The sequence below is a fragment of the Panthera onca genome, chromosome B1 (assembly GCF_046562875.1).
Source record: "Panthera onca isolate mPanOnc1 chromosome B1, mPanOnc1 haplotype 2, whole genome shotgun sequence".
Classification (NCBI taxonomy): domain Eukaryota; kingdom Metazoa; phylum Chordata; class Mammalia; order Carnivora; family Felidae; genus Panthera; species Panthera onca.
This window is the reverse complement of record NC_138342.1, coordinates 12,231,114-12,257,257: the sequence shown is the minus strand read 5'-3', so window position 1 is coordinate 12,257,257 and position 26,144 is coordinate 12,231,114. Positions and strand designations below refer to the sequence as shown.

The 26,144-nt window shown below is 47.3% G+C and overlaps 1 protein-coding gene across 1 annotated transcript in view; it reads left to right on the top strand.

Moving 5' to 3' along the window:
• The window catches only part of TAPT1 (transmembrane anterior posterior transformation 1), a 66,742-nt gene extending 63,780 nt beyond the window's left edge, over positions 1-2,962 (top strand). The window contains exon 14 of the mRNA XM_060655378.3: positions 2,281-2,962. Coding sequence (XP_060511361.3) covers positions 2,281-2,498 — 218 coding nt within the window. The 3' untranslated portion in view covers positions 2,499-2,962. The remainder of the gene's footprint in view (positions 1-2,280) is intronic.
• The last annotated feature ends 23,182 nt before the right edge of the window (positions 2,963-26,144 follow it).

Sequence of the window (26,144 nt, the reverse complement as noted above, 5' to 3'; positions counted from 1 at the left end):
GAGCCCAGAGGCGGAGGTCAGCAGGGAGACTGCTTGGCTCAGAGCCGGGGTGAGTGGTGTGAGCCAGGAAAGCTGGCCAGATTCTGGAAAGGTCTGGAAGAGCACAGGATTTGCTGATGAGTTTTACAGTGTGGGAGAGAAGTGGAGGATTGCAGGGCTGCTGGCCTGGAATGTTTGGAGGAAGAAGCGGGGCCCTGCCGTCAGATTTGTCATTAGATGGCAGTTCCCGGTTCTCGTGGTACCTGTTCATAGGACTTTGCGTTCATTGACTTACCTTTAAATATACGGAGCCACTGTGTGCGGGTGATATGGGATCCTGGAGATACACAGGTAAATAAATCGTGCCGCAGGGCCTCACAGACAGAGGAGATGGTAAGAGTGGATAATCCAGACACGTGAGCGGGTCGGAGACAGGTGTGGAAGGGACAGGACGGGGTCCCTTCCTGGAGGTGGTGAAGCCTGGGCTGAGTTTCGAAGGATGAGAAGTGGGCCCAGGCGAAGATGGGTGGAGAGGGCACTTCAGAAACCTACCGGCCTGAGCCGAGTCTAGAGGCCTGAAAAGCAGCCAGGAACTAGCAGCTCAGTGTTCCGGGTGCGACGTTTGCTGTGGGAAGGGGCCAAGTCCAGGCTGAACGGAGTGCCGTGCTCATGCGTGCTTTCTAGGGAGCCAGGAGGAAAGTGAAGTCTTGTCCAACAACCGGAAAATAATGTTCGTCATAACAGAGAGCATGTAAATACTCTTAGTAACACGGGATTGCGTGTGTTTCGACCGGGTCAGTGCCTGCTAGGCACCTTCCGCACATTGACAGATGAGTGTCGGTCATGCAGTCGGGACTCCAGTCTGATGGGGGACGCAGGAGGTGAAACCTTTAAGTGCACACCTCAGTTCGAGGCCATTGGCTCCAGAGCCACGTACTAAGAAGTGCATTTGGGACGAGAGTGTGAGTGTCCATGTAGGGTGTTTTTGGAGGTCAGGAGACCACAGGCCAGACAGACACTGTTGAGGAAGGTGTTGTAAGTCAGGTGGCTCAGGTTCAATTCAAGGATGAAAAGAGGGGCAGCTCTCGAAACAAGCGTCGTGTTCGTCATGTTCTTAAAGAAGCAAAGGACAGCAGTGGGGGTGGGGGCGGCAGGGAGGGAGGGCAAGAAAATAGACTCCGCGTTCACGGTCGATCGTGGCAGTGGTTTCTACAGGTGTATGCGTGTGTCCACACCCATCAGATTATTCATCTTAAGTATGTTCAGCTCACGTGCTGTCATTCTTACCTTGATGAAGCTGCTCTCCTAAGGACTGAATGTGTGACGCAGAGATCGGTGGCTGCAGGCCCTGACCGAGCCGTCCCGCAAGCCGGGTTCCAGGACTCCCGTGACCCAGAGTACACATTTGGGTCTTGTCGGTCTGTTTCTCCCTGTTTTGGACTTCCCGCAGGTGGACTGCTGAGTCGAGCGAAATTTTACAGCGCCTCATTCCGCAAATTGCCCACTCTGTAATAAGAATTGACTTCTAATTGACAAGTGACAGGACTAATTTGAATTCTTCTTTGGGTCTTAATGGTGGCAAAATGTTTGATCTTTGTCCTGGGCAGGGGGGACAAAAAAAAGGGCTGGTGCCGGTACCCAGGAGAGGTAGGATGTGTTAGAGTCTGCTTCTCCTTGACGTCTTGAGCGTAGGAGCCAGTGGTAACTGTTGAGGCAACAATCATATTAGGACCTGGTTATGCAGGAGGGAGTTTGTCAGAGAGGAGCTCTGATACCAAAGTCAGGTGGTGGTATTATTTGTGTGATGCTATCCACATAATGTCCCTCTGTGGAATTTTTTTTTAATAGGGAACTTATTGTCAAATTGATTTCCATACAACACCCAGTGCTCCTCCCAACAGGTGCCCTCCTCAGTGCCCCTCACCCACTTTCCCTCCCCCCACCCCTCCATCAACCCTCAGTTTATTCCCAGTATTTAAGAGTCTCTTAGGGTTTGCCTCCTTCCCTCTCTGTAACTTTTTTTCCCCCTCTTCTCCTCCCCGCTAGTCTTCTGTTGAGTTTCTCAGGATCCACATAATAGCCCTTCTGTAGAATTTTATTGAGCAAACAGAAATGGCATAGCCGCTGAGTTTCGTAATGAACCACGGCCGCTGACATGCCACGTGCTATTCGGTTGTCACTCGCTCTACCTAGAAGATGAACGGGGCCACCTTTTCTCATTGCCGCTCTGTTGGTATGCTTGTATTTATTATAAATTGAGGGGAAATCCTTTTCTAACCAACGGCATCTGTTTTTCCACAGAAGAAAACTTGTCTGCTTCAGTCACCAGCCAGCCTGTTCATCCGAAAGAAAACGTCATACCCTTACTTGTCACAAGCAGTTCTGATCAGTTTCTGACGACTCCAGATGGTGATGAGAAAGACATAACGCAGGAAAGCTCGGAATTAAAGCACAGATCGTCAAAGAAAGATTTGCTGGAGGTAGACAGGTTCACAATCTGTGGAAACCGAATCGACTGAGCTCTGTGGCCAAGTCCTGGGGCGGGAGACGCTCTGCTACTGGGATGGACAGATGCGAAAACTGGCACTTAAATATTTATTTAAAAACTTAAATTATTAATGGAAAGCGAATCTTAATATCTTTCTTCCGGTGACGTGGTCTGGCTGAAGGTCAGGTCACAGAACAGCAGCGACCTCCAGCCTGGACTCTGGAACCTGACGGGTGAGGAGGAGCCCCCGGCTTGGCAGAGGGCAGTCACTTCTGGGCCTCACGGGGGCCACCTCCCAATCACTTTGCCGTATCCGTCCGCGCTTCCAGAACCTCGAATTCTCCCTCGAGGCCTCTTCCATACAAGGATACACCTGGAAAACTGTGAAGCTTCTACCATGACATTACCTTTCCAGCTCATACTGTTTTCACAAACAGGTTTCAGACTTGACTTCATCTGCCAAAGCATTAAAAAAAAAAAAAAAAAAGATTAAAACTTAAGTCAAGATAAATGTTCTTACCACCAGAATAATCCTTGAAGATGTATCTGAATTAATCAGAATAAAAGGCTACCTAAAATAATTCATGGTGAATAGTAGCATTTTATAGGAAGAAACCCTAAGCCAGTTTGTTTATTTACAAAATATTCATTAATGAAAGTTATGCATCACAGAGAAAACGTTTCATGATTTTTCAGTTTACTCTTTAAAGCAAAATGTGAGCTGTGTGTTGTTCAATTGCAATGGAGAGAATAGAAATACCCTTACGAAAAGGCACTTTTTATACTGAAAAAGCAGAGCAGTGTTAACTTTCGTGTATAGTTAACCGGTTTCGCTTTAAAACTAATTGCTTCACAAATTGTTACAGTTAAAAGGATCGGATGTCGAGTGGGCTGCAGGACTGTCATTGTATAAAACCCAAAGGTTTTTAAGGTGTCCACTTGAACTGAGTTTTTAAAGTGACAGTTTTAAAGTAAACATTCTAAGCGGTTTGGGCAGCATCTTTCTTGGGCTTAAAAAACGCGTCAGTCTTTCTGACTGGAGTGTCCGTGGGGGTGCCCGAGCTGGGGGTGCCCATGGGCTCGGGGCCTGTGGGCCGCTGTCTGTGTGGGGAGACCTTTGTGTCTGGACGCTGGGAACAGCAGCCAAAGGTGCTTCTTGGTTTTGTTTGAGATCAAGATTCCATTTCTGTTTAGCTGCCGGTTTGTGGCCTACAGCAGAGGACAAGTTATTCCCCACCAGTTTTAGCTCGAGGAACCTTTCTGCATTTTTATAAAAATTTTACAGCGTCTCATTTCAAAATGTCCACATGTTCTACTGTTCACTGTCATTTCCTTTGACGTTTTCATTTTGAAGTTCAGCTGTTGTGCTGATATTTCAGGCATGTGACCTGCAGAAAGTAATTTTAGGGGATTTCTCTATTTGCTGGGTGAAATATAAAGCAAGCTTTAACGTTTGGCTTCTTCATGAGAAATATGGAAGTGGATTTTAATGTCTTGCATCAGCTAAGGAAATCTGAAGGTTAATGTTCACATAGGGTAGAAAAGAAAGTCCTACTGAAATACTTCGGTGAAACCAGGAAGTATTTTAAGTTAAAAATGAAAAGACTTTTGTATTATGTTTCAGTGAAGCCCCATTTTAGAATTATACTTTTTTTCTATCCCCTCTTCACCACCAAAAGGAACAGTGTCCATGTGAATGGAATAGTTTGGGGGGGAACTTTGCCAAATGTAGCCCTGATCCGTGCAAGAATATGACTTGGGTATATCCTTCCACTCAGCTTGAATTAGCCTGTTATTATTGTGCTGTCATTTTCGGAAGATTTCATTTCCTTTGCAGGATATATTGGGAGTTGGGAATGATGTTCATTTCTTCTGCTAAAATGGCATTCAATACTAATTTTATAAGTGCATCTTGTGTGAAACTCAATAAATTCAATTTTGTAATCTTTTTTAAAAAGGTCACTGAATTTATTTTAATAAGGTTTGTTGCTATATTTGCTGGCATAAATTTCCCACTCTGTAATAAGAATTTACTTCTAATTGACAAGTGACAGGACTGTCTAATTTGAATTCTTCTTTTGGTCTTAATGGTGGCAAAATGTTTGATTTTTATGCTGAAAAAAAAAAAAAAAGGCTGGTACTTGATCATAGATTGTTTAATATCTCTCAGCCGATGGAGATACTTGCATTTTGCAGGTGTTTTGAATGTCACACAATGTGTTTTTCACATCTGGGAGGAAAGTTCAAGACAGTACTTTTTTTTTTTTTTTTTAAATTAAGACACAACATAGGTCACTCTAATGAGCTTTACCTTTAGAACAGAAGTGGAACAACCAAGGGACATTCAGGAGCTTGTCCAAATTTTCTTTGTGCCTTGCACCTCTGTCCTTTGGCTAGCATTTAGACCTCATACCCATTATCCATGTACTTGGAAGAAATGTCTTCTCATTAGATCCTCCAAAATGTTTCTGGCACCCCTGGTAACTCAGCAGAGGAGGCTATAGATTCACAAAATAATTTAAAATGGCAACATTTTGATATGTTTCAGGTTCATTTATCTATTCTTTCAACAGAGATTTATCCACACCTTCTATGTATCAGGGACTGTTCTAGATGCTGGGATCAGCCCTGAGCAAAGCTCTTGCTCTTCTGGGAAAGGGTGAGAGCAAACGCGTCAGCGGGATAACGTCTGCTGGAGACACACTGTCTAGTGACCAGGGAGAGGATCTTTCAGGTTTATCTCAGGTCTAAAACAAATCTAGTTGTTTAACACTTCATAGCAGTCTGACTTGTTTTCCTATTGTATTCGTGTAAAGTAAGAGAATTATGTAGCGGTTTCACAGTACTTCTATAAAACAAGAAAATACTTCTTTTTTTTTTTTTTTTTTTTTAATACTGAAGACTGCCAATTGTCCATCAGAATCTGTTCTCCATGGACACAGAGTTACAGCTGGGCACGTAGCTGGCGGCAGTTGGGGACTACAATCCCAAGTCCTTCTTGCTGTTACTTGGGGCCTAGTGGCGTTCTCACCAAGGGATGTAAGTCAAGGGATATGTGCCATTATGGACTCCCCTCCACCTTCTCTTCCCTTCCCACCGACTGGAACCCAGAGAAGGTGTGACTTTGCCCCAACCAAGCAGGTCAACACGGTGCCCACACGACGACAGAGCCACGGGAGAGACGGATTCCGGGCCCCTGAATGCCTCTGTGGAGTAGAGCCGCCTGTCCACTAGGAACACTCAGCTTAGACCGTACATGAGAGAGAAATAAATGCCTTTGTTCCTAAGCCACTGAATCCAGAAGGTCAATGTCACAGCCCAAATTAACACACTAAGAAATCTGGAAGGGTCTATTTAGAGATCTTTACACAAATGGAGTGAGGTCTAAGACCTCGAAAACACACACTTCGAAAACACTCTGGATTCTCGTATGTACTCTGTTGTTTGTAGGGAAAAGATAAAGATGACTACGTCCCCCTCATTCAGAGGTGGCTCTCCCAGCACCCTTGGCCATCTCGAACTCAACTTTAAATTTGCTCATCAATTGCGAAGTCCTGTTTGCTCATATACTCTACCGAACGGATATGCGTTGTCCCTTATCTCTCAGGAAATCGTGTACAGGAAGAGTAGATGATGAGTATAGTCTAACAGCACGGAGAAGTGGAGGCAAAGGAGTGAATATATCAAGAGAGCGGCAAAAATACGATCATCTGGGGCCAGTTTGAGGCAAATGGTTCCGTGCAAGTGATTGCTCAAAATATCCCTGTGTTCTGCTTCAGCATGATGTGTGTGGCATTCATGAGTGCCGGAGACATCTGGGACGGTTTCGCTTATGTCGAATCTGATCCGGTAGAAACGTCTACAGTTGAGGCGGAAGGGGTTAAAGAAATTGGCATTCGAAGGGAGTTTTCGTGATCTGAAAAGTCTGCGTATAGGGAACACCTGATATTCAGCAGTGGGCCTTGCTGTCCTAAATTTCAGTAAGAAAAGATGATTAACACATACGCACAAGTCACTAAAACTCATGTTTTGACGTCGTGTAGTAAGGTTGTATTTGAAGTTGTTCGATATTTAATGAAAAAAAAAAGGGGGGTAGGCATCCACACAACATATTTCACTGTCAGCCTGCAACTCTCTTTTTGGCAGTGGGAAGGTAAGGGTGGTGGGGGAAGGGGGGTCCTGGACTGCATGAGGCACCTCTTAAAAAAGATTAGATCGGGAATTCTAGAATGTCTAAGCTCTTGAAGGGTGGCTTGCCTACAATCGTTTTTGAAACTGCCGTTAAGCATATTCTCATTTCGTCTTAGATGTGTCTATGTAAGAATGTAAACACTGGGAAATTGCTGTAATGTCAAGGTTATTAACCAGATAAAGTGAGATAGAAGAAAAATGCATAAATATCTCGTAGGGCTTGATTTAACGTATTAATTGCACAGTCACTGTGGAAAGCACAGAAGTGGATAAGCACTGGTCACTGAGCTCATCGAAGGTCTAGTGGGCAGACAGATGGTTGAACTGACTTGGCAGTTACAGTCCCATGAGTCAACTGGTACCATAAACATGGGGACTGGCTGCCGCAGAGCTTCTCATTCAGATGGGGTCCCGCTGGGGCCCTAGCGTCTATCTTGTATGGTTCCCAGCACGTGCAGGTGGCCAATAAACATTGGATGAATAAACATGGGACTCTTCGTGGAGAATGTGCACTGAGACTATCTTAAAAAGAGAGAAGGAATTAGATGGATAGGAAAGGAAGGGCAAGCCAGACACGGACGAAGGAGGAAAGCACACCATGACAGCACAGGCTGCGTCCACTCACTGGGTGCATGTCTGAGTGCCTGTCGAGCGCCAACTGTCGCGCTCAGAATACGAGAAGGAACAGCTTCGCTCCAGGGGGCAGTTGGAGAAGGAGGCAGGGGCTCGATCTGGAGAACTTTGAATGCCTTACAAAGAGTCTTGGACTTGATCCTGCAGGCAACGGGGCTTACTTGGGATCTTACACTGGATCGTGGGAATTCTCAGATGAGAGGATAAATGGGGAACAAAAAGCTACTTGTAAACCGTAAAGAGGTAACCTGTCCAAGGTCACATGCGTAGCACATATCAGAGCAGAAAGCCAAACCCCTTCCCGGAGAAGCCTGTGCCCTCTACCTCTGGGCTCTCTGCTGCTTGTGAGGGAAGAGAGAAGCAGAAACCAAGAGACCCTTAAGGGGGCCACCACGGTCCTTCCTGCCAGAGGAACAGGACCTACGGGATGTAGGCTGTGGCGACCTTTGGGATGTTGGGTGCCTAGGGTGTTTGCCCCTCCAGGAAGTTCAGGGAGAGCCAACCGACCGCGTGGGGTTGGAGTCAGAGGGTTGTTCTGTGACACTGCACACCTGCTTAGCTGTCGATCGGGCTTGATAACACGCACTTCTCAGGGTCGTTGGGAGGAATGAGAGGGCATCTGACACTCGGTTTGTAAATGATGCAGCACTGTGCGAATCGAAGCTGTTCACTGTCATCGCCCAAGTCCTCGTAGCCTAGATTATTGGCCCTCAAGGTGTGGTCCCCAACCTGCAGCATCCATCACCTGGGGACATGTTAGAAATGCAGATTCTTGGGGCGTCTGGGTGGCTCAGTCGGTTAAGCTTCGGCTCAGGTCATGATCTCACGGTTCGTGAGTTCGAGCCTGGTGTCGGGTCCTGTGCTGACAGCTCAGAGCCCGGAGCCTGCTTCCGATTCTGTGTCTCCCTCTCTCTCTGCCCCTCCCCCGCTTGTTCTCTGTCTCCCTTTCTCTCTCAAAACTAAATAAACATTAAAAAAAATGTTTTTAATAAAAGAAAAGGTGGGTTTGCTTTCTTGAAATTGGACAGTCCGGGAAGACCTCTGTGTCAGCTGCAGCCTGAGCGAGAAGGAATGTCATGGAGGCAGACAGCCACAAGTTCAAGGCTGCTGGCATCAGAGCAAGCAGCGTGTATTCTACCAGCAGAAGGAAGTTGGGCAGAGTCGGAGGCCACGGGGGGGTGGGGTCCATGCCGTCCAAGCCCAGGGACAGGAGTTAGGGTATTCCTGGTCCGAGGGCCAGGGAAGGAGTTAGGATGTTGCTTTTCTCTGACCTTGTGGAGACTGGGTCGCAGAGCAGCTAACAAGCGGAATCAGGGAGACCGGTGACAGGACTGTTTTGAAGGGAGTTCACTGGGCTCAGGCCGGCCTGGAATCACACCAGGGCCGGGCCCGGAGTCCCCCAGACTGACCTGGCCCCGTCTGCACCCGGGAAAGGCAAACCATTGGTGCCTCTGCAGGAACCTCTAAACCTCCACTGGCAATGCAGTCACAGAACAGAGGGCTCCACCTAGACCTGATCCCTCGTTTCTTCCACGCGGACACAAAATCCGCTTTTGTCTGACTTTCTCGTTGGATGGGCGTGGTGACGAGCAGCCTCCAGAGGTGCTGCTCTGTAGAAATAATTCCCCGGGGCAGGCCGGGCTGCTCCCTGGCCCGCGACAGAAACCACGTTTCCTGAAGATAGTGGAAGGAAGCAGCGAGGGCCCATGCTGAGTAGCAGGGAACTGGGCTCAGCCCTCCCGCCTTGGACCCAGGCAGGGAAGAAGCCGTTGGCAAGTGAAATAAAGCCATGCACTTTCAGATTCTGTCCATCTTTAATTGCAAAACACAGCAGGAAAGAACATGACTTTCCCTTGTGAGTATAATGGGTTTCTCCTGCACCCCTGATAGGTTGTCATCTAGCTGGGATGGGAAATACCTATAGTAAGTCTCCCATTCTGCAGATGTGGAAACCGAGGCTACGAGGCTCTTTTCTCAAGTCACCCAGCTGGAGAGGAACGGGACCGAGATTTAAAGCCCGGCCCCTGTGACGGCAGAATGTCAGCTTGTCACCAAGGCACGGAGCCCAACACACACACGATCTTTTTTCCTTGCATCCAGGAGTTCTCTAACAAAAGCATGCGTAGTTAACGAACTTTCCACCCCCTCTGACCTCCTTTGGTTCACCTTTCCCAGACTCTCATATGATTCTAATGCTCCACAGATTGGCACGGCTGAGTGTTATTTTTAGAATTTGGATTCTGAACGGACTGTTCTGGTTCTGTTTGTTGGCGAATCACCTTTTTTCTCCCTGCTGAATCATGACGAGGCATAACAACGCGGATTTATGTGACGCCTGACACTTTTCAAACAGTCTCTCCTTGGCTTCTTATTCACCCCTGCAAGGTGGGTACAACAGAGATCGAGATGTCCATGTGCCGACCAGGAAACCAGGGCCCTGAGTTTCCAGCTGCTTGGATGTAGTGCCTGGTCCAGACAGGAGGACTCCCCACCCAACACAGGGCACAAGGTCACTCAACACATGGTCATAACATGCCTAGCACTGCAGGCCCCAGACTAAGGAGGGAGCATTGGGAGAGCATATCCTTCCTGGCTGGGACAGTGGCGAATGCCACACATTTGAAGCTTTTATTAGTTTTGATCCTCAAGTAATACGTGTTCATTGTTGGAAAATCAGAAAGCCGCTAAGAAAAAGGTGGGGGTGAAAGGAGGAATTTCAGCATTTAATTTGATGCATATTCTTTCCAACTGTTCCTGCGACTATACACACAGGTACGGGTTTGTACACGTAAATATGTGTCAGTGACATTCTATGTGCTGATTTTTGGCACGCTTCATTTCCTTTACACGTGGTGGGAATTTTTCCGTGTCAACAGCGTGCAATACTTTCAATGCGTGCATAGAATTCCACGTACGGCCATATGACAGTTGATCTGATCAATTCCTTCTTGTTGTACATTTGTCTGGTTATTTCTTTGGGATACATTCCTAGAGCTGGAATTGGGCAAAGGCTCCAAACCACCTTTGATGTGTTGCTCCAAAATCACCTTCCAGAGGCACAGAGTGTATGAATGCTCTCACCAGCCCTGGGCCGGGTGACTGTCCTCACCCTGGCCAATTTGACAAGTGGCTTAAAAAGGGGACCTAGTTTTATGAGTCTGATTAGATATTTTTAATATATTTATGAAATATTTTTCATTTTAGTGACGTGCGTATTTGTATCTTTAATATTTCTTCTCAGTGGTAGCTGGAAATAGGACAAAGAAATGGGGACCTGAGAACCTATTGATCGCCCTAGACCCGCGTTTTTCAACCTTTTGGATAGAGACCCATAGTAGGAAGACCCAAATAGGAAGGAGACCCATAATATATTTTACGTCAAAACCCAGTGGACACACACATATATACCTGAAAAGTAAACTTTTACCAAACAATGCCTACCTTTACTCTGATTTTTTCAAATATTGTCTCTCTATATCTATTTTTTAACTTATTTAAATTCAAGTTAGTTAACATACAATGTAGTAATAGTTTCAAGAGTAGAATTTAGTGATTCCCCACTTAGATATGACACCCAGTGCTCATCCCAGCAAGCACCCTCCTTAACGCCCATCCCCCATTTAGCCCACCCCCCACCTGCCTCCCCTCTAGCAACCCTCAGTTCTCCATATTTAAAAGTCTCTTATGGTTTGCCTCCCTCTCTGTTTTTATCTTATTTTTCCTTCCCTTCCTCTGTGTTCATCTGTTGTGTTTCTTAAATTCCACATATGAGTGAAATAGTATGATATCTGTCTTTCTCTGACTGACTTATTTCATTTAGCAGAATACACCCTACTTCCATTGCTGCAAAGGGCAAGATTTCATTCTTTTTGATCACTGAATCGTATTCCATTGTATATATATATATATATATATATATATATATATATATACACCACATTTTCTTTATCCATTCACTAGTTGATGGACATTAGGGCTCTTTCCATACTTTCGCTATTGTTGAAAGTGCTGCTATAAACATGGGGGTGCATGTGCCCCTTCAAAATAGCACACCTGTATCCCTTGGATAAATGCCTAGTAGTGCAATTGCTGGGTCGTAGGGTAGTTCTATTTATATTTTTTAAACGCTAGTCATTACATATTAAATTGAATCCATAATCTTGCCATAGATTGTGTCCCATAGTTTGAAAAACACTGGCTTAGACCCAACAGCTTCAGCTGCCTGAACATATTGGCCCTGAACAAAGTCAGGGTCTTATTAGCAAAGGATAAGAGGGAGGTAGACATCAAGCAGACATGTAACAGTCACCCTCAGACCTTAAAAGGTGGGCCGGGTGTAGGCAGGTGAAGACTGGGAGAGCCCCGGTGAGAGAGAGGAGGTCGGAGCAGGGAAAGCGTGCGTGTGCCCGGCACCACGCCAGCTGAGCTCTGGGATGTGTGGAAGGAGGCTCGCTGGGAAAGTTGGTTGAGCCCTGCCTGCCACAGAGGACCTTGGCTGCCAGGCTCCAGGAGAGCCTCTTGAGGGAGTGACTTAGTGCGGGCGCCATAATCAACACCACAGACTGGAGTTCAGGAGGCTGCAAGCAAGCAAGGCAGGCCCGATAACTGGTGAGCACCCTCTTCCTGGTTTGCAGATGGCCGGCTTCTCGTGTCCTGGCATGGTGGAGCGCAGAGGGAGAGAAAGCAAGTTCTCTGCTGCCTGCTGATAAGGGAACTGTGATGGTCCATTTCACTCGTCAGCCTGGCTGGGCTCCGGGACCCAGGTAGCTGGGAAAACATTATTTCTGGCGTGTCTGTGAGGGCCTTTCTGGAAGCCATCAGTGTTTGATTCAGTGGGCCGAGGACAGATGTGGATGGGCATCACCTAATCCACGCAGGACCCAACTGGGACAAAACAGTGAAGGAAGGGAGAATTCTCTGTGAATTCTCTGTCCTTGAGCTTCGGTGTCCGTTTTCTCTCACCCTCAGAGCCCAGAGCTCGTGGTTCTTTTGGGCCCTCAGCCTCGGGGACTTAAAACCAGCAACTTCTTCAGTCCTCCGGCCTCAGCCTCAGACCGAATGATACCCTCGGCTCCCCAGGTTGTCCAGCTCGCAGACCAGACTGTGGGGCTTCCTGCCCTCCATTACCAGGTGAGCCAAAGCCCAGAGTAGGCCTCCTCTTCCGGTAACTATGTATCTCCTACTGGTTCTCTTTTTCTGGAGAACCCCGACGAAGCCAGGCACTAATCCCATTCATGGGGCTCTACCCTCATGACCTAATCACCTCCCCAAGGCCCCACCTTTGGGGGTAGGATTTTGACATATGAATTTGGGATAGAGGAACACATTCAGGCCATAACAGAGAGGGTTATCCCTGGGCAGGGATGCTCAGATGCCCGGCGGCCCTTCTTCCCAGGACTCGTTTCTTTTAACAACAGGCTGACCCCGCTCAGGGCTGCTCTCCAGGTGCACTCAGGTTGGAACTCATTTGGTGAGTTATTTTTTTCACGTGAAATACGTTTTCTTAATGTCTTTTCAAGTGTACAGTCATTACAAAGGCTCCCCCGAAGTCCTCTTTAAACTCATCATCTGGCTGTTTCCCTAAGTGGCTTTGGACAACCCCGTGTCGTCCAGAACATGTGTCACCCGCGATGGGACCCGCAGCACCGGGAGCCACAGCGCCCAGAGCGTCTGATGAACCACACCGGCCTCTGGGACGTGGCGCTCAGCGCTCTCTCACTGCCCCTCACTGTTGCTGCCCCGGTGGGCCGAGGACCCAGCAACTGGGTACGAAGTGATCCCCATGCTGTCTAGACTGGATACCAAATTCCCTTCCCCCCGAAAGAGCTCTGCTCAGTTTTCTTCGTGTTCAGAAATAAAGCATCTTTGTTTTTACCAATGATTCTTTCCCATTCTGTTGGACTAAGGCTTCACCAGATCTTTGATCTGATACTCACCCTAATGAGAGTCCTGGCTCCTGTCCGTTTGGAGTGTCAGTTTCTTCATCATATAGGTGATGGCCAATGATGGCAGACAGAAAAGGGATGCCATTCCCATGATGCCTCTGTGACTGGCTTACGCTTAGGAGGCAGAGGTTATCCGACTGGTTATCACGGACTGCAAAAGTATGAGCAGACGTACCTCGCTCGACTGCACTTTGCTTCACGGATACTGTGTCTTTTTGCAAATTGCAGGTTCGTGGCAATTCTGCCTGGAGCAAGCCTATCAGCGCCATTCTTCCAACAGCGTTTGCTCGCTTTGTGTCTCTGTGTCACATTTTGGTAGTCCTTGCACTATTTCAAACGTTTTCGTCATGACTGTATTTGATACGGTGATGTGATTATGACTTAACTGAAAGCTCAGAGGATATTAGCATTTTTTAGCCATAAAATATTTTTGAATTAAGGTATATACACTTTTTAGACGTAATGCAATTGCACGCCTAATAAACTACAGTATAGTGCAAATAGAGCTTTCGTATGCATTGGGAAACCAAAAAAATAATAATAGTTTGACTTGCTTTATTGTGATACTCACTTTACTGCAGCGGTCTGGAACGAAACCCACAGTCTTTATGAAATATGTCTATATCCCTGTACAAAGGAATCTTACTGAAAGCTAATCTCAGCTCATTGTTTTCCATTCATTCATTCATTCATTCCTTCAGCACAGCAAGTGGGAAGAAGATTCCCAAATAATCACTTTTTCTGCACTGTCTCACCTGTAAGAAACAGCCTCCTGAAACCCACTCGGGCATTTGTTGGAATGATGCTGTGTGTACTCCCTGTTTCTATGTGCCGCTTCAAGTCCTTGTTGGAAAATGGTGGTCAACAAAGAATGAAGGAACACAGAGACAAACGTCACCCCTCTCTGGTAACGCTGGGCTCCCCTGGACTGGTGACGAGAGAAATGGTGGCAACGGGATGGACTTAATACTTTCTGCGGTGGGTTCCCATCAATTACCTGGTTTAATGGTTTAATTGGTTAAATAGGTTTAATTGTACTCATTTTTCAGCGTAGGAAAAAGAAGACCAGCAAAGGTTGGAGAGCCTGACCTGGGTGCTCAGATGTGGCTGGTGATGGAGACAAGATCCACCCAAATTAGGTCTCTGACCTGCAGCTCTGACCTGCGTCCCTCTACAACACTGCAGAGAGCACCCTACTGCCACTACAAATTAAATTCCTGTCAGTCCCTAATTAAAATGGCATTAATTAGCTGTCACTTTAACATAGATGACCCGATAGTGAAGTAGACTTTCCTCCACTTTGCACATGTCCTTTTACTTCCAACTATTTAATTAGGCAGCAGGATCATCCCCCCTAGCAAGCTGCTGACCCGATTCAAAAAGCCGAGGCTGCATCTCCGTGTGGAAACAGTATCCCAACTGGGAATTAGAATCTTCTCTCTGTGCACTCACGAACTCGGTCCAGACTCGCAAGGCAGACTCCCAAGCCCTGGGTTTCATCCTGGAGTTGGCCATTTTCCCTCTTCTGCTGTTTTGACCAAAAGGCAACAAGCTTTTATTTTTAAATAGCCATTTACAATTCCCCAGGAGCCCACATGCCATTATCTCGTGGGATGTTCAGGGTAGCCCTGAGAGGTTATGCCCTATAGTGCCAGTTTGGGTTCGTGGGTGCTTTGTACCACATCTGGACATCTACTAAAGTAGAGCCCTGGGACGTTCACGCTGCACATATTTTTTTGACTGGCTACCGTTGCAGCCTAGTCCCAGCAGGTGAGACTCAGACTTACAGATGAGATGCAAGTTCAAAGGAGCACAGTGAGGGGCAGGCAGAAGCAGGATTCGAACCCGGGCAGTCTGCCTCCAGACCCCACTGGGACCCACAGTGCCACTCGGCTCTAACTGTAGCGTCTCTGCACACCGGGCCCATATTTGCCGGTTGGATCACGGTCCTGTCCACGGCGCAGACAGGGCCAGCAGAGCAGCGGACGGTCAGAGCATCGTACCCTCCTAGGGGCCCCTCCAGATGGCAGGGACATCAGTTGGTTGAACACAGGGAGCCAAGGGGGCAGAGAATGAAACCCGCTTCTGTTGATGACCTACTCTTGCAGGCGTTGGCCTGCAAGAGGGCGGAGCACTTGCCCCACACCGTCTGGAGCCTCACAGCAAAGAGGAAAGACTTATCTCAGGTTTATAACTGAGGAGTCTGTGGTCCACAGAGACCCCGCGAGCCCCTAGGATCACTCAGCAGCTGTGGAAATGTCAAACCACCTTGGCTGACACCGAAGACCATGTCCTTTGAGGCTGAATGAAAAACGGCAGCAGAGAAAACAATCCTGCCAGGCCTGGTGCTGATCATGAACGACAGTTAAGGAGCCTGTCGCCAGCTGAGGAGACTCCCAGTATAAACGGGGCTTAGGCAGGAGTCAGAGGTTCCTGAGTAAAACTTCAATAATGCCAAGGCTTTTGCTTCTCCAGGCTCGGGGTCCAACACACAGAGTGGACGGATACGCCTTCCTTAAGGGAGGCGAGATGTGGCTGTTTTCAAGAAAGATCGATGCTCACGTTGACCATGTTTCCTTCCGGGGCAGAAGCGTGGAACTCGGCCAGCTCTGTCCCGCAGGGAGACTGAACCTGGTTCAGAGGGACCCACCCGGGAGACCTGGGCACCCAGCAAAACCAGGCTATAGACCACACAATGGGGGGTGGGGGGGTGGGGGGAGAAAGCGTCTCCCATGCAAAGAGGGCGGAGTTGCCGGTGGGGCTGGAGTGCTGGAAGAGGTGGTGATGTCAGAGACACCCCTCCCCAGAAGCACCCCCTCATGAGGTACGGAAGCGGTGGGGATGCGGGAACAAAGGTGGCAGGTGGCAGTTCCCACCTCTGTCCCAGCAGCCTGCCTGGGGCACCCCGCGACCTTCCCAGAGGAGTAGTGGGGACAGCAGGTCTGCAGGTTCCCGAGAAGGGGTAGCCACCCTTGCGGAGGGGAATGGGAGGGTCCCCAGAGATCCCCCACCCCTGTGCCAGAGCCGAGCCCCCGCGCCCCGGGACACCCTAGTAATTCCCTTCCCACCCTCCATTGGGTGAGAGGGACATCCCCAAAAGATCAAAGCAAGGGAGACCCAGGAGCTGGTGGCAATTCTTTATCCTCTAGCAGGATGTTTTAAACTCTTCTCCAGAGCTCTGGGTCCCCCCTTCCCCTGTAGGAAGTGAGGGTGGTGCAGGACGTCCAGGCACAAGAGTCTCATCTGAGAATCTGTGGCAGGCAGATCTCCCCTGGGGGCTGCTCCTGGAGGGACCCCTCCTGGACCCCCTGTCACGTCCCCGCAGTCCAGCCACTCAAGGGCAGCAGCACCTGGCACAGCTAAGGCCTGAGTCTGTTCTGATGAGTGCGTGCCCGTGCCTTTGGTTTGTGAAATATTTCACATATCACCCTTGGTACTGATTGAAATTCTTTAAAATAATTTTCTTTTTACCTCTCTGATCTCAGCCGAAGCAATTTCTTACTCAACACATCTCCAAAGGCAAGGGAATTAAAAGCAAAAATGAACTATCAGGACCTCATGAAGATAAAAAGCTTCTGCACTGCAAAGGAAACAATCAACAACACTAAAAGGCAACCGACGGAATGGGAAAAGATATTTGCAAATGACCTATTGGACAAAGGGCTAGTGTCCAAAAATCTATAAAGAACTCACCAAACTCCGCTCCTGAAAAACAAATAATCCAGTGAAGAAATGGGCAGAAAACATGAATAGACACTTCTCCAAAGAAGACATCCAGACGGCCAACAGGCACACGAAAAGATGCTCAACGTCGCTCCTCATCAGGGAAATACGAATCAAAACCACACTCAGATACCACCTCACGCCAGTCAGAGTGGCTAGAATGAGCAAATCAGGAGACTATAGATGCTGGCGAAGATGTGGAGAAAGAGGACCTCTTTTGCATTGTTGGTGGGAATGCAAACTGTTGCAGCCGCTCTGGAAAACACTGTGGAGGTTCCTCAAAAAATTAAAGATAGATCTACCCGATGACCCAGCAGTACCACTGCTAGGAATTTACCCAAGGGATACAGGAGTACTGATGCATAGGGGCACTTGTACCCCAATGTTTATAGCAGCACTTCCAACAACAGCCAAATTATGGAAAGAGCCTAATGTCCATCAACTGATGAATGGATAAAGACATTGTGGTTTATATACATGATGGAATACTACGTGGCAATGAGAAAGAATGAAATATGGCCCTTTGTAGCAACATAGATGGAACTGGAGGGTGTTATGCTAAGTGAAATAAGTCATACAGAGAAAGACAGATACCATATGTTTTCACTCTTATGTGGATCCTGAGAAACTTAACAGAAGACCATGGGGGAGAGGAAGGAAAAAAAAAGAGAGAGGGAGCAAGCCAAACCATAAGAGACTCTTAAAAACTGAGAATAAACTGAGGGTTGATGGCGGGGGGGGGTGGGAAGGAGGGGAGGGTGGGTGATGGGTGTTGAGAAGGGCACCTGTTGGAATGAGCACTGGGTGTTGTATGGAAAACAAGTTGACAATAAATTCCATATTAAAAAAAAATTTTAATGTTGATTTATTTTTGACAGAAGAGACAGAGCACAAGAGGGGGAGGGGCAGAGAGAGAGGGAGACACAGAATCCAAAGCAGGCTCCAGGCTCTGAGCTGTCAGCACAGAGCCCCATGCAGGGTTCGAACTCACAAAACACGAGATCCATGACCTGAGCCTAAATCGGACACTTAATGGACTGAGCCACCCAGGCGCCCCAGTACTGAAGGCAACTCTATCTAACAAAATGTTTCTACTGCCTTGAAACAATTGAAAACGTTTCTATTCCACCAACCCATCTCCGCCTACGCCCAAGGTTCTAACTGGGGCCCACAGTTGGCTTTCATCTACAAGTGTTTTCAGTTGCAGCTGTCAAAAGGTGTTTGAAAATCCAAAAATTTTGCCTAAACATGTGGTTTCTGGTTTTTAACTTCCTCCAGTCCCATCCTCCACTCTCCAGCTCAACAGTAGCCTTGAAAAGTAAGTCCACGTTCCCCGTATTGGATGGAGCAGAAGGGAGCTGGAATTCTCCCAAAATGTCATTCCCAAAAGCGTGTCATTGTTTGACCTGACTGCTGGTTCCCTTGAAAACCCACTCAAAAGGATTGTCTTTATTTAAACTGACTCCGAGTTCATCCAGTAGAGAAGTCTCTCCCTCGAGGATGGCTGTTACAAAAATAAATAAACCTTAGGAATAAGTGTTGGCAGAGATGTGGGGAAATCGGACCCCTCGCACGTTGCTGGTGCGAACGAAAAATAGTGCAGGTGTTGGGGAAAACAGTCTAACAGGTGCCCAGAACATGAAACACGGAGTTACCCAATGGTGCAGCAACTCTACTGGCCGTCTACACAAGAGAAATGAAAACATGGGTCTGCATAAAAACTTGTACATGGGAAAACCTGGGTGGGTTAGTCAGTGAAGCCTCCAACTTTGGCTCAGGTCATGATCTCATAGTCCGTGAGTTCGAGCCCCTTGTCGGGCTCTGTGCTGACAACTCAGAGCCTGGAGCCTGCTTCGGATTCTGTGTCTCCCTCTCTCTCTCCCCCTCCCCCGCTCGTGCTCTGTCTCTCTCTCTCTCAAAAAAAATAAATGAACATTAAAAAAATAATAATAATAATAGGGGCACCTGCATGGCTCAGTTGGTTCGAGTGTCAAACTCTTGATTTCAGCTCAGGTCATGAGACTGAGCCCCATGTCAGGCTCCACGTGTGGAGACTGCTTACAATTCCCTCTCTCTCTGTCTCTCTGTCTCTCTGTCTCTCTCTCCCTCTGCTCATCTGCCCCTCTCATGAGCTCTCTCTCTCTCTCTCTCAAAAATAAATAAACAGATAAGACACTGAGACATAAAGATCTGTTTGGGGGTGCCTGGGTGGTTCAGTCATTTAAAGCGTCTGACTTCGGTTCAGGTCATGATCTCATAGTCTGTGAGTTCAAGCCCCACGTCAGGCTCTGTGCTGACAGCTCAGAGCCTGGAGCCTGCCCCAGATTCTGTGGTTCCCTCTCTCTCTGGCCCTCCCCCACTCACACTTTGTCTCTCTCTCTCAAAAAAAAAAAAAATTAAAAAAATAAAACTTGTACATGGATTTTCATAGCAGCATTCTCCATAACAGCCAAAATTTGGAAACTACCAAATGTCCATCCATATTAAATGGATAGACAGCATTGCATAGGATGGAATATTATTCAGCCACAAAAAAGAAATGATGTACTGACGTGTGCCAGGCACAGGTGGATGAACCTGAAAAACATTAGGCTAAGTGAAAGAAGCAAAATCCAAAGACCACATAATGTAGGATTCCATTTCTAGGAAATGTCCAGCATGGGTTAATCCATACAGACAGTCGATTAGTGGTTGCCAGGGCTGGACTGGGGGGTTTGGGGAATGGCCACTAATGGGTATGGAGTTTCTGGAGCCATGAGAAGTTTCTGAAATGAGAAAGTGGGGAGGGTGGTACAGCCTTGGGAATATAATGAAAACCACTGAAATTGAGACTTCTAAATGGTGAATTTTATAGTATGTGAAATATCTTAATGAAAAAAAACCAGCTAGCAAATAAATGAGGAGGACTCTGCTGTGATGTGTGCTGTATTCTGCTCCAAATTTCATTTTTGAGAGAGAGAGAGAGAGAGAGAGAGAGAGAGAGAGAACTAGCGGGGTAGAGGCAGAGAGAGTATTTATTTTCTCTACACCAAATTTGAGTTCCAAATTGCACTTTTGTTACTGGCCTTCTATATCTGACATGTTTTCCGACCTTCTGTGACAGAGGGCAGAGAATATGGATATTTATTCTGGATTTGATCTCAGAGAAAGTAAAAGCAGGGATGGATTTTAAAGCATTTCAGGAGGCGCCTCTGAGGCTGGGTCGGCTTTCTGGTCTGTGGGGCTATTGCCCCCGTCTCGTGCCTAGAGGAGTTAGTAAGGGGTTGCTTTCAAAGTCCAACCCTAGAATTTCAATGAACAAATAATGGAAATTGTCAATGGAATTGTCAATAAAAAAGCATGCGGTGTGAAAAACATTTGGAAAGTACATGACAGCTGGGATATGGCTAAGCAAATCAATGCAAAGAAGATAAATGGCCCATTGAAAGAGAACAAAGGCACATGAAAAATCGATTCTTGAGAAAATAAACACATACAGCCAATAAGTATCAAAATAGACAATCTCTCAAGTAACTTACAAATGACAAATCGAAGGGCGCCTGGGTGGCTCGGTCGGTTAAGCGTCTGACTCTTGATTTCAGCTCAGGTCGTGATCTTGCCATCGGGAGATGGAACCCGGCGTCAGGCTCCGTGCTGAGTGTGGAGCCTGCTTGGGATTCTCTCTCTCTCCCTCTCTCTCTGTCCCCCACCCCCCCCCAAAAAATAAATAAGTAAATAAATAAACTTTAAACAATTACAAATTGAAACAAGAGCCCATTTGTTGGCCTATCAGATTAACGCACATACTACAAAGGGCTGTAACACAAGGTGTGGATGGGGGTTGTGAGCACTTTCCTGCATTTTTAGTGGGGAGTATAGATTAGCATGAATTTTCTTGAGGGCTCTTTAACAAAAGGTATGGAAAGGATTAAAGACACGGGAACTGATTTGGTATGTTTAGGCATCAGAAATTATTAACGAGAATCAGATAAACCTAGGCAGCCTCGATCATTTACTAGCTGTTTACCAGGCAAGTCGTTTCCTATATCCAACACCAGTTGCTTTACCTGTAAAATGAGTCTAATTATAGGACTTGCCTTCTGGGGTTCTCTGAGAGTTCCTGAATCCAGACATTTGTGAAGGACTCAGTCACTGGCTCTTACTAACCACTCAACAAATATTCGTTATTTTATTGTCATTAAAAATTTACTCTAGGGGTGCCTGGGTGGCTCAGTGGGTTGGGCATCCGACTTCCGCTCAGGTCATGATCTCACCATCCGTGGGTTCGAGCCCCGCATCGGGCTCTCTGCTGACAGCTCGGAACCTGGAGCCTGCTTCGGATTCTGTGTCTCCCTCTCTCTCTCTCTGCCCCTCCCCCAACTCGTACTCTGTCTCTCTCGCTCTCAAAAATAAAATGAAAACGTTAAAAAAAACTTAAAAATTTACTCTAAGAACATGTGATGTTTATCACAGTGTATTTATACTAACACAAATTAAGATGATGTCTGAGAATGTGGAGTGTTTAAATAAATTGTAGTTCATCTACATAACGGATTTACATGCAGATATCATAAAATGTAATAAAGTCTTTTTTGACCTAGAAAAATGTTTACTGCATGTTGCTGAGTGAAGAAAAACAGGCTAAAACCCTATAACATGAAACTATTTATATAAGAAGTTTCTGTTTACAGAAACTGCATGCATATGGGTCAGACTGCTGAGTGATCACGTATATGGGATCAGACTCTGATTTCTTTCCCTTATGTGATTTTTAAATTTTTTTTACATTTATTTATTTTTGATAGAGAGAGACAGAGCACAAGTGGGGGAGGGGCAGAGAAAGAAGGAGACACAGAATCCGAAGCAGGCTCCAGGATCCGAGCTGTCAGCACAGACCCCGACGTGGGGCTCGAACTCACAAAGCAGGAGATCATGACCTGAGCCGAAGTCAGACGCTTAACCGACTGAGCCACCCAGGTGCCCCTCCCTTATGTGGTTTTTAAAATATAGGCCTTAATTTTTGTCTATTCGTGTATCTTCCCTTTACTTTTATTTTTTTATTCAGGTATAATTAGCATGCACTATTATACTTTCAGGCGTAAATATGATTCTATACATTACTCAGTGCTCATGATGACAAATGTACTCTTGATTTGCTCACCTATTTCACCCACCGCCTCACCCACCTCGCCTCTGTCAGCCACCAATTTGTTCTCAGTATTTAAGAGTCTGTCTTTTGGGGGGCACCTGGGTGGCTCAGTCGGTTGAGCATCCAACTCTTGGTTTCTTCACTCTCTTGGGCTCAGTAGTTTCCTTGCGGCCTTCTGTTTCCTTGCCTTCCAGAAGGTTACAGAAGCCATTCCTCATCTAATCAGTCAGTTCTACAGAAATAAAGAAAGCCCTCCTGTATTAATTAAATCATTTCATTCTGTGTTCCTGATGCTTTGACATCGTGGCCCTGGAGGACCATTCCTCCCCAGGATAGCTAATTCCTGGAGATATGAAATGGCTGACTTGTAAAAAAAAAAAAAAAGCCTTTCCTGTGCAAACCAACCAATCCAGAGCCCCTGCCACAACCACCTTCTCAATAAGGTCTCACCTCAGCCACAATCTACCTGACTTAATCACCAGAGGGCCAGGTACAGACAACAAGGGTCAGCACCCATGCCCCAGAGTCCGCTGAAATTATGCACCCTAGCCAATCCCAAGCCTGCTTGTCCTGTAGCACATTTCTTCCCTGCAAACTATGAGAAGGGTTCTTGTCCACACTTCCACTTGCTCACTCTACCTCCCTATGGACCCAGACACTTCCCTCTGTGGCCCCGCATAGCGTGCTGCAGGGCTCTGTGACGATAACACGCTTCTTCCTTCATGACAGTCCCTTCTATGCCCGTATGTCTCACCATACTTGATCAAAACAAATCCCAGCTACTCTTTAAACGCTCCTGGAGACCCAGTCTAGAAGCCCTCACTCCTCAACAGCCTTCAGACGATTTTGTAAGCACTCAATTCCCTGTACAAAGTCTCTTTTTGCTTAGAAACCACTAGACGGTTTTTGTTTCCTACAGCTAATCCTGACAGTAAAGCCACTTACCCAGACTGCACAACTGGCCAGGAACAAAGCCCCACGCCATCCGCCTCGAACACCCAAGCCCTCATGCCAGAAGACTTGCTTGTTTACACTGGCATTTCTGTCACTATCTACCATCTCGCAGGTTTTCCCCCCTGAAAGCACTTCCCTGCCCCAGAGTGTCGCCCTGGCCAGTACATGACGTCCGTTGGCCAGCCTCCAGGTGAAGCTGTTGCCTGAGCAAGTGTTTGGCCATCCCTTGAGGTCTGGATCGTTTCCCTGCAGTGACCCGGGCTCTAGGTTAGGTTTCAGCTCTCGGAGTGGAGGAATCCGAGACTTCTGTGAAGCTGAACTGAGGAGGGTTCCTTCCATTTATGGAAAAGCCCAAGGAATGGCAGAGAATCCCAGAAAACTTTTGGCTGCCTCTCGCAGTCTGCTGGAGACAACTTCGGCACCCGTGGAGGCTTGGGGCCCATCAGCTATTTCTACCTGTGTGTTTCCTGTGGGTTCTTTCCTAGTCCTGGCTCCTTGAGGCAGCTTCCCACATTAAGGTGGATCCTATGGCTTGTTCTGGTCATGTTCAGGCAGCAAAAAAGATTCCAGTGCAACTTAAGCCAGAAATTTCTTTTCCTTTTTTTTTTTCATCTCACATCTCATTCAAAGCAGTGCCTCTCCCCCCAGCTCAGGCAGAAGAGCAGCGGAAATGGAGCAGGGGGGTGTCCTTCAGCTCATCTGTTTCCTTTCTTCTCCCCACTATGCCTTGTTATTCGGCTTCTCTGGAATTAGGGGGAGAAGGGTAGTCAAGGGGACAGAAGATGTGAAGACAAGCCAGTCCTGCTGGACTCCTGTCGGATATTCCTCTGGCCACTGACACCTGCTGGGGTGGCTCCCCAAAGGTTGGTCCTTATGTTAATTTCCTAGGGCTGCCATAACTAATTACCACAATCTGGCTTAATCAACAGAACAATCTGGCTTAAATCAACAGAGCTTTATTCTTTCACAGTTCTGCAGGCTAGAGATCCAAAATCAAGGTTTGGGCAAAGCCACGCTCCCCCTAAAATCTCTAGGGGAGGATCCTTCCTTGCCTCTTCCAGCTTCTGGTGGCTCCAGCCTCCCTTGGCTTGTGGCCATATCACTCCAGTCCCTGCCTCTGTCTTCAAATGCCCTGTTCCTCTCTGAGTGTCCAAATTTCCCTCTTCCTATAAGGACACAGTGGATCAAGGGTCTGCCCTACTCCAGTATGACCACATCTTAACTAATTACATTAGCCATAACCTCATTCCCAAATTAGGTCATGTTCACAGGTACTGGAGGGTTGTGGACTTCATCATATCTATTGGAGGGACACAGGTCAACTCGTACATAACAGCCCTCTTTGTCCTCTGTCTTTTGGGGAGTGCTTTTGTGGGTTCAAAGATACCCACCTGCTCACTCCCATCCCTGCACCCCCAGGACCCCCTGGCATGGGAGATACATTCCCTGAAGTTCACCATGGAGGTCCCCTGCCTCAGCAAGCAGCCCCCAGGGCAGTGTCTTCTCCAGGGTGACTCTGGTCTGGGTCCTTCCTTGGCAATTGCTTGGCCACAAGAAGACTCCCATGATTCTGGCCCCACTAGCCTCTCGGAATGCAGGACGCTCTCTTTGCTGCCCTCACTGCTCCTTGTGCATCCAGGGAAGGGGTGCCACTTGTCACCACACTGCGCTCTGGTCTTGTGGTGGCCCCTGGCCTGCTCTCCAGCAGCTCAGGAGACATTCAGTGCTGAGTCCAGCGATGCCAGACTGGCCCACTTGCACCCTTCACCTCTCCCAGGGTTTCTCCTCCGGTCCCCTGCCCCTTTTTGGGATGAGGAGCTCGCCTGTTTCTTTTTCCTTTGGGAGAGAAGGAGAAACACACATTCTCCACATCTGTGAATTTGCTTTAAGGGACAGACTGTGAGGGGCGCCTGAGTGTCTCAGTCAATTAAGCATCTGACTCTTGGTTTCAGCTCACATCATGATCTCACACTTTGTGAGTTTAAGCCTCGTGTGGGGCTCTGTGCTGACAGTGCAGAGCCTGCTTGGTATTCTCTCCCTCTATCCTTTATCTCTCTCTCTGTCTCTCTCTCTCTCTCTCTCTCTCTCTCTCTCAATAAATAAATAAACATTTTAAACATTAGAAAAAAAAAGGATAACCTTTGATCAATCTCTGAATTGCTCACCCAGGAGGAGCATGGTGAGCCAGGGTCACAGGTTTTTGCAGATATGGGCATTCCTAGGGGGAATGTGACTACCACCCCCTTACAGGACATGTGAGAACCCATTACCTTCAATTGGAGAAGTTCAGGAAACCTCTCCAGACAGCAGAAGTCTTGTCTAGCGTGCTGGAAGATGGATATAGTGCCTCATTCACACTACTCAATAACAGGCAGTCTTAAATGTCCAAATTCCAGCATCTTCCATGCCACTACTACCGTTTCATTTCTCATTGCTGTGCAGACATTTGCAGCCACAAAGGCTCCCCAAAAGCTGTATTCCTATGCATGCTCTATAAAAGACAAGCTACCAAATTTTTACTTTCTCCGAGCTTCCATAATATTGCCTACCAGGCTGCTGGGCTTGGATAGGTGGGGGTCTGTGTGTGTGGGATTGACATGAGCCGACCACCATCCCTCTCATTGCATTGCATCCTCCAAGAAGACTCCTCCAACTACTTTATTTTGAAGAGATCACCCCCCCCCCGGATCATCTCTGCCCCTTTACCCGTCCCAAGTACGCTTCAGAGTGGTTCTATCAGAAATTACATTAAATTGTAGTTTGTTTGTTTACCTCTCCCCCACCAGAATACAAACTTTGTGAAGCCGCACTTCCTGCTGTATCCAAGGTTTAGACAGGGTTAGAGTGTGTCACGTGGTAGGAATACTGGGTTGAATGGTGCACCCCCTCCCCCCACCCTCCAAAAAGATATGCCCACCAGAAACTATGTGTGTGGCCTTATTTGGAGAAAAGGTTTTTGCAGATATAAGTAAGTTAAGGAACTTGGAATGAGATGATCCCAGATTAAGGTGGGCCCTAGGGGGCCCCTGGGTGGCTCCATTGGTTGAGCATTTGACTTCGGCTCAGGTCATGATCTCACAGTTGGTGAGTTCGAGCCTTGCAT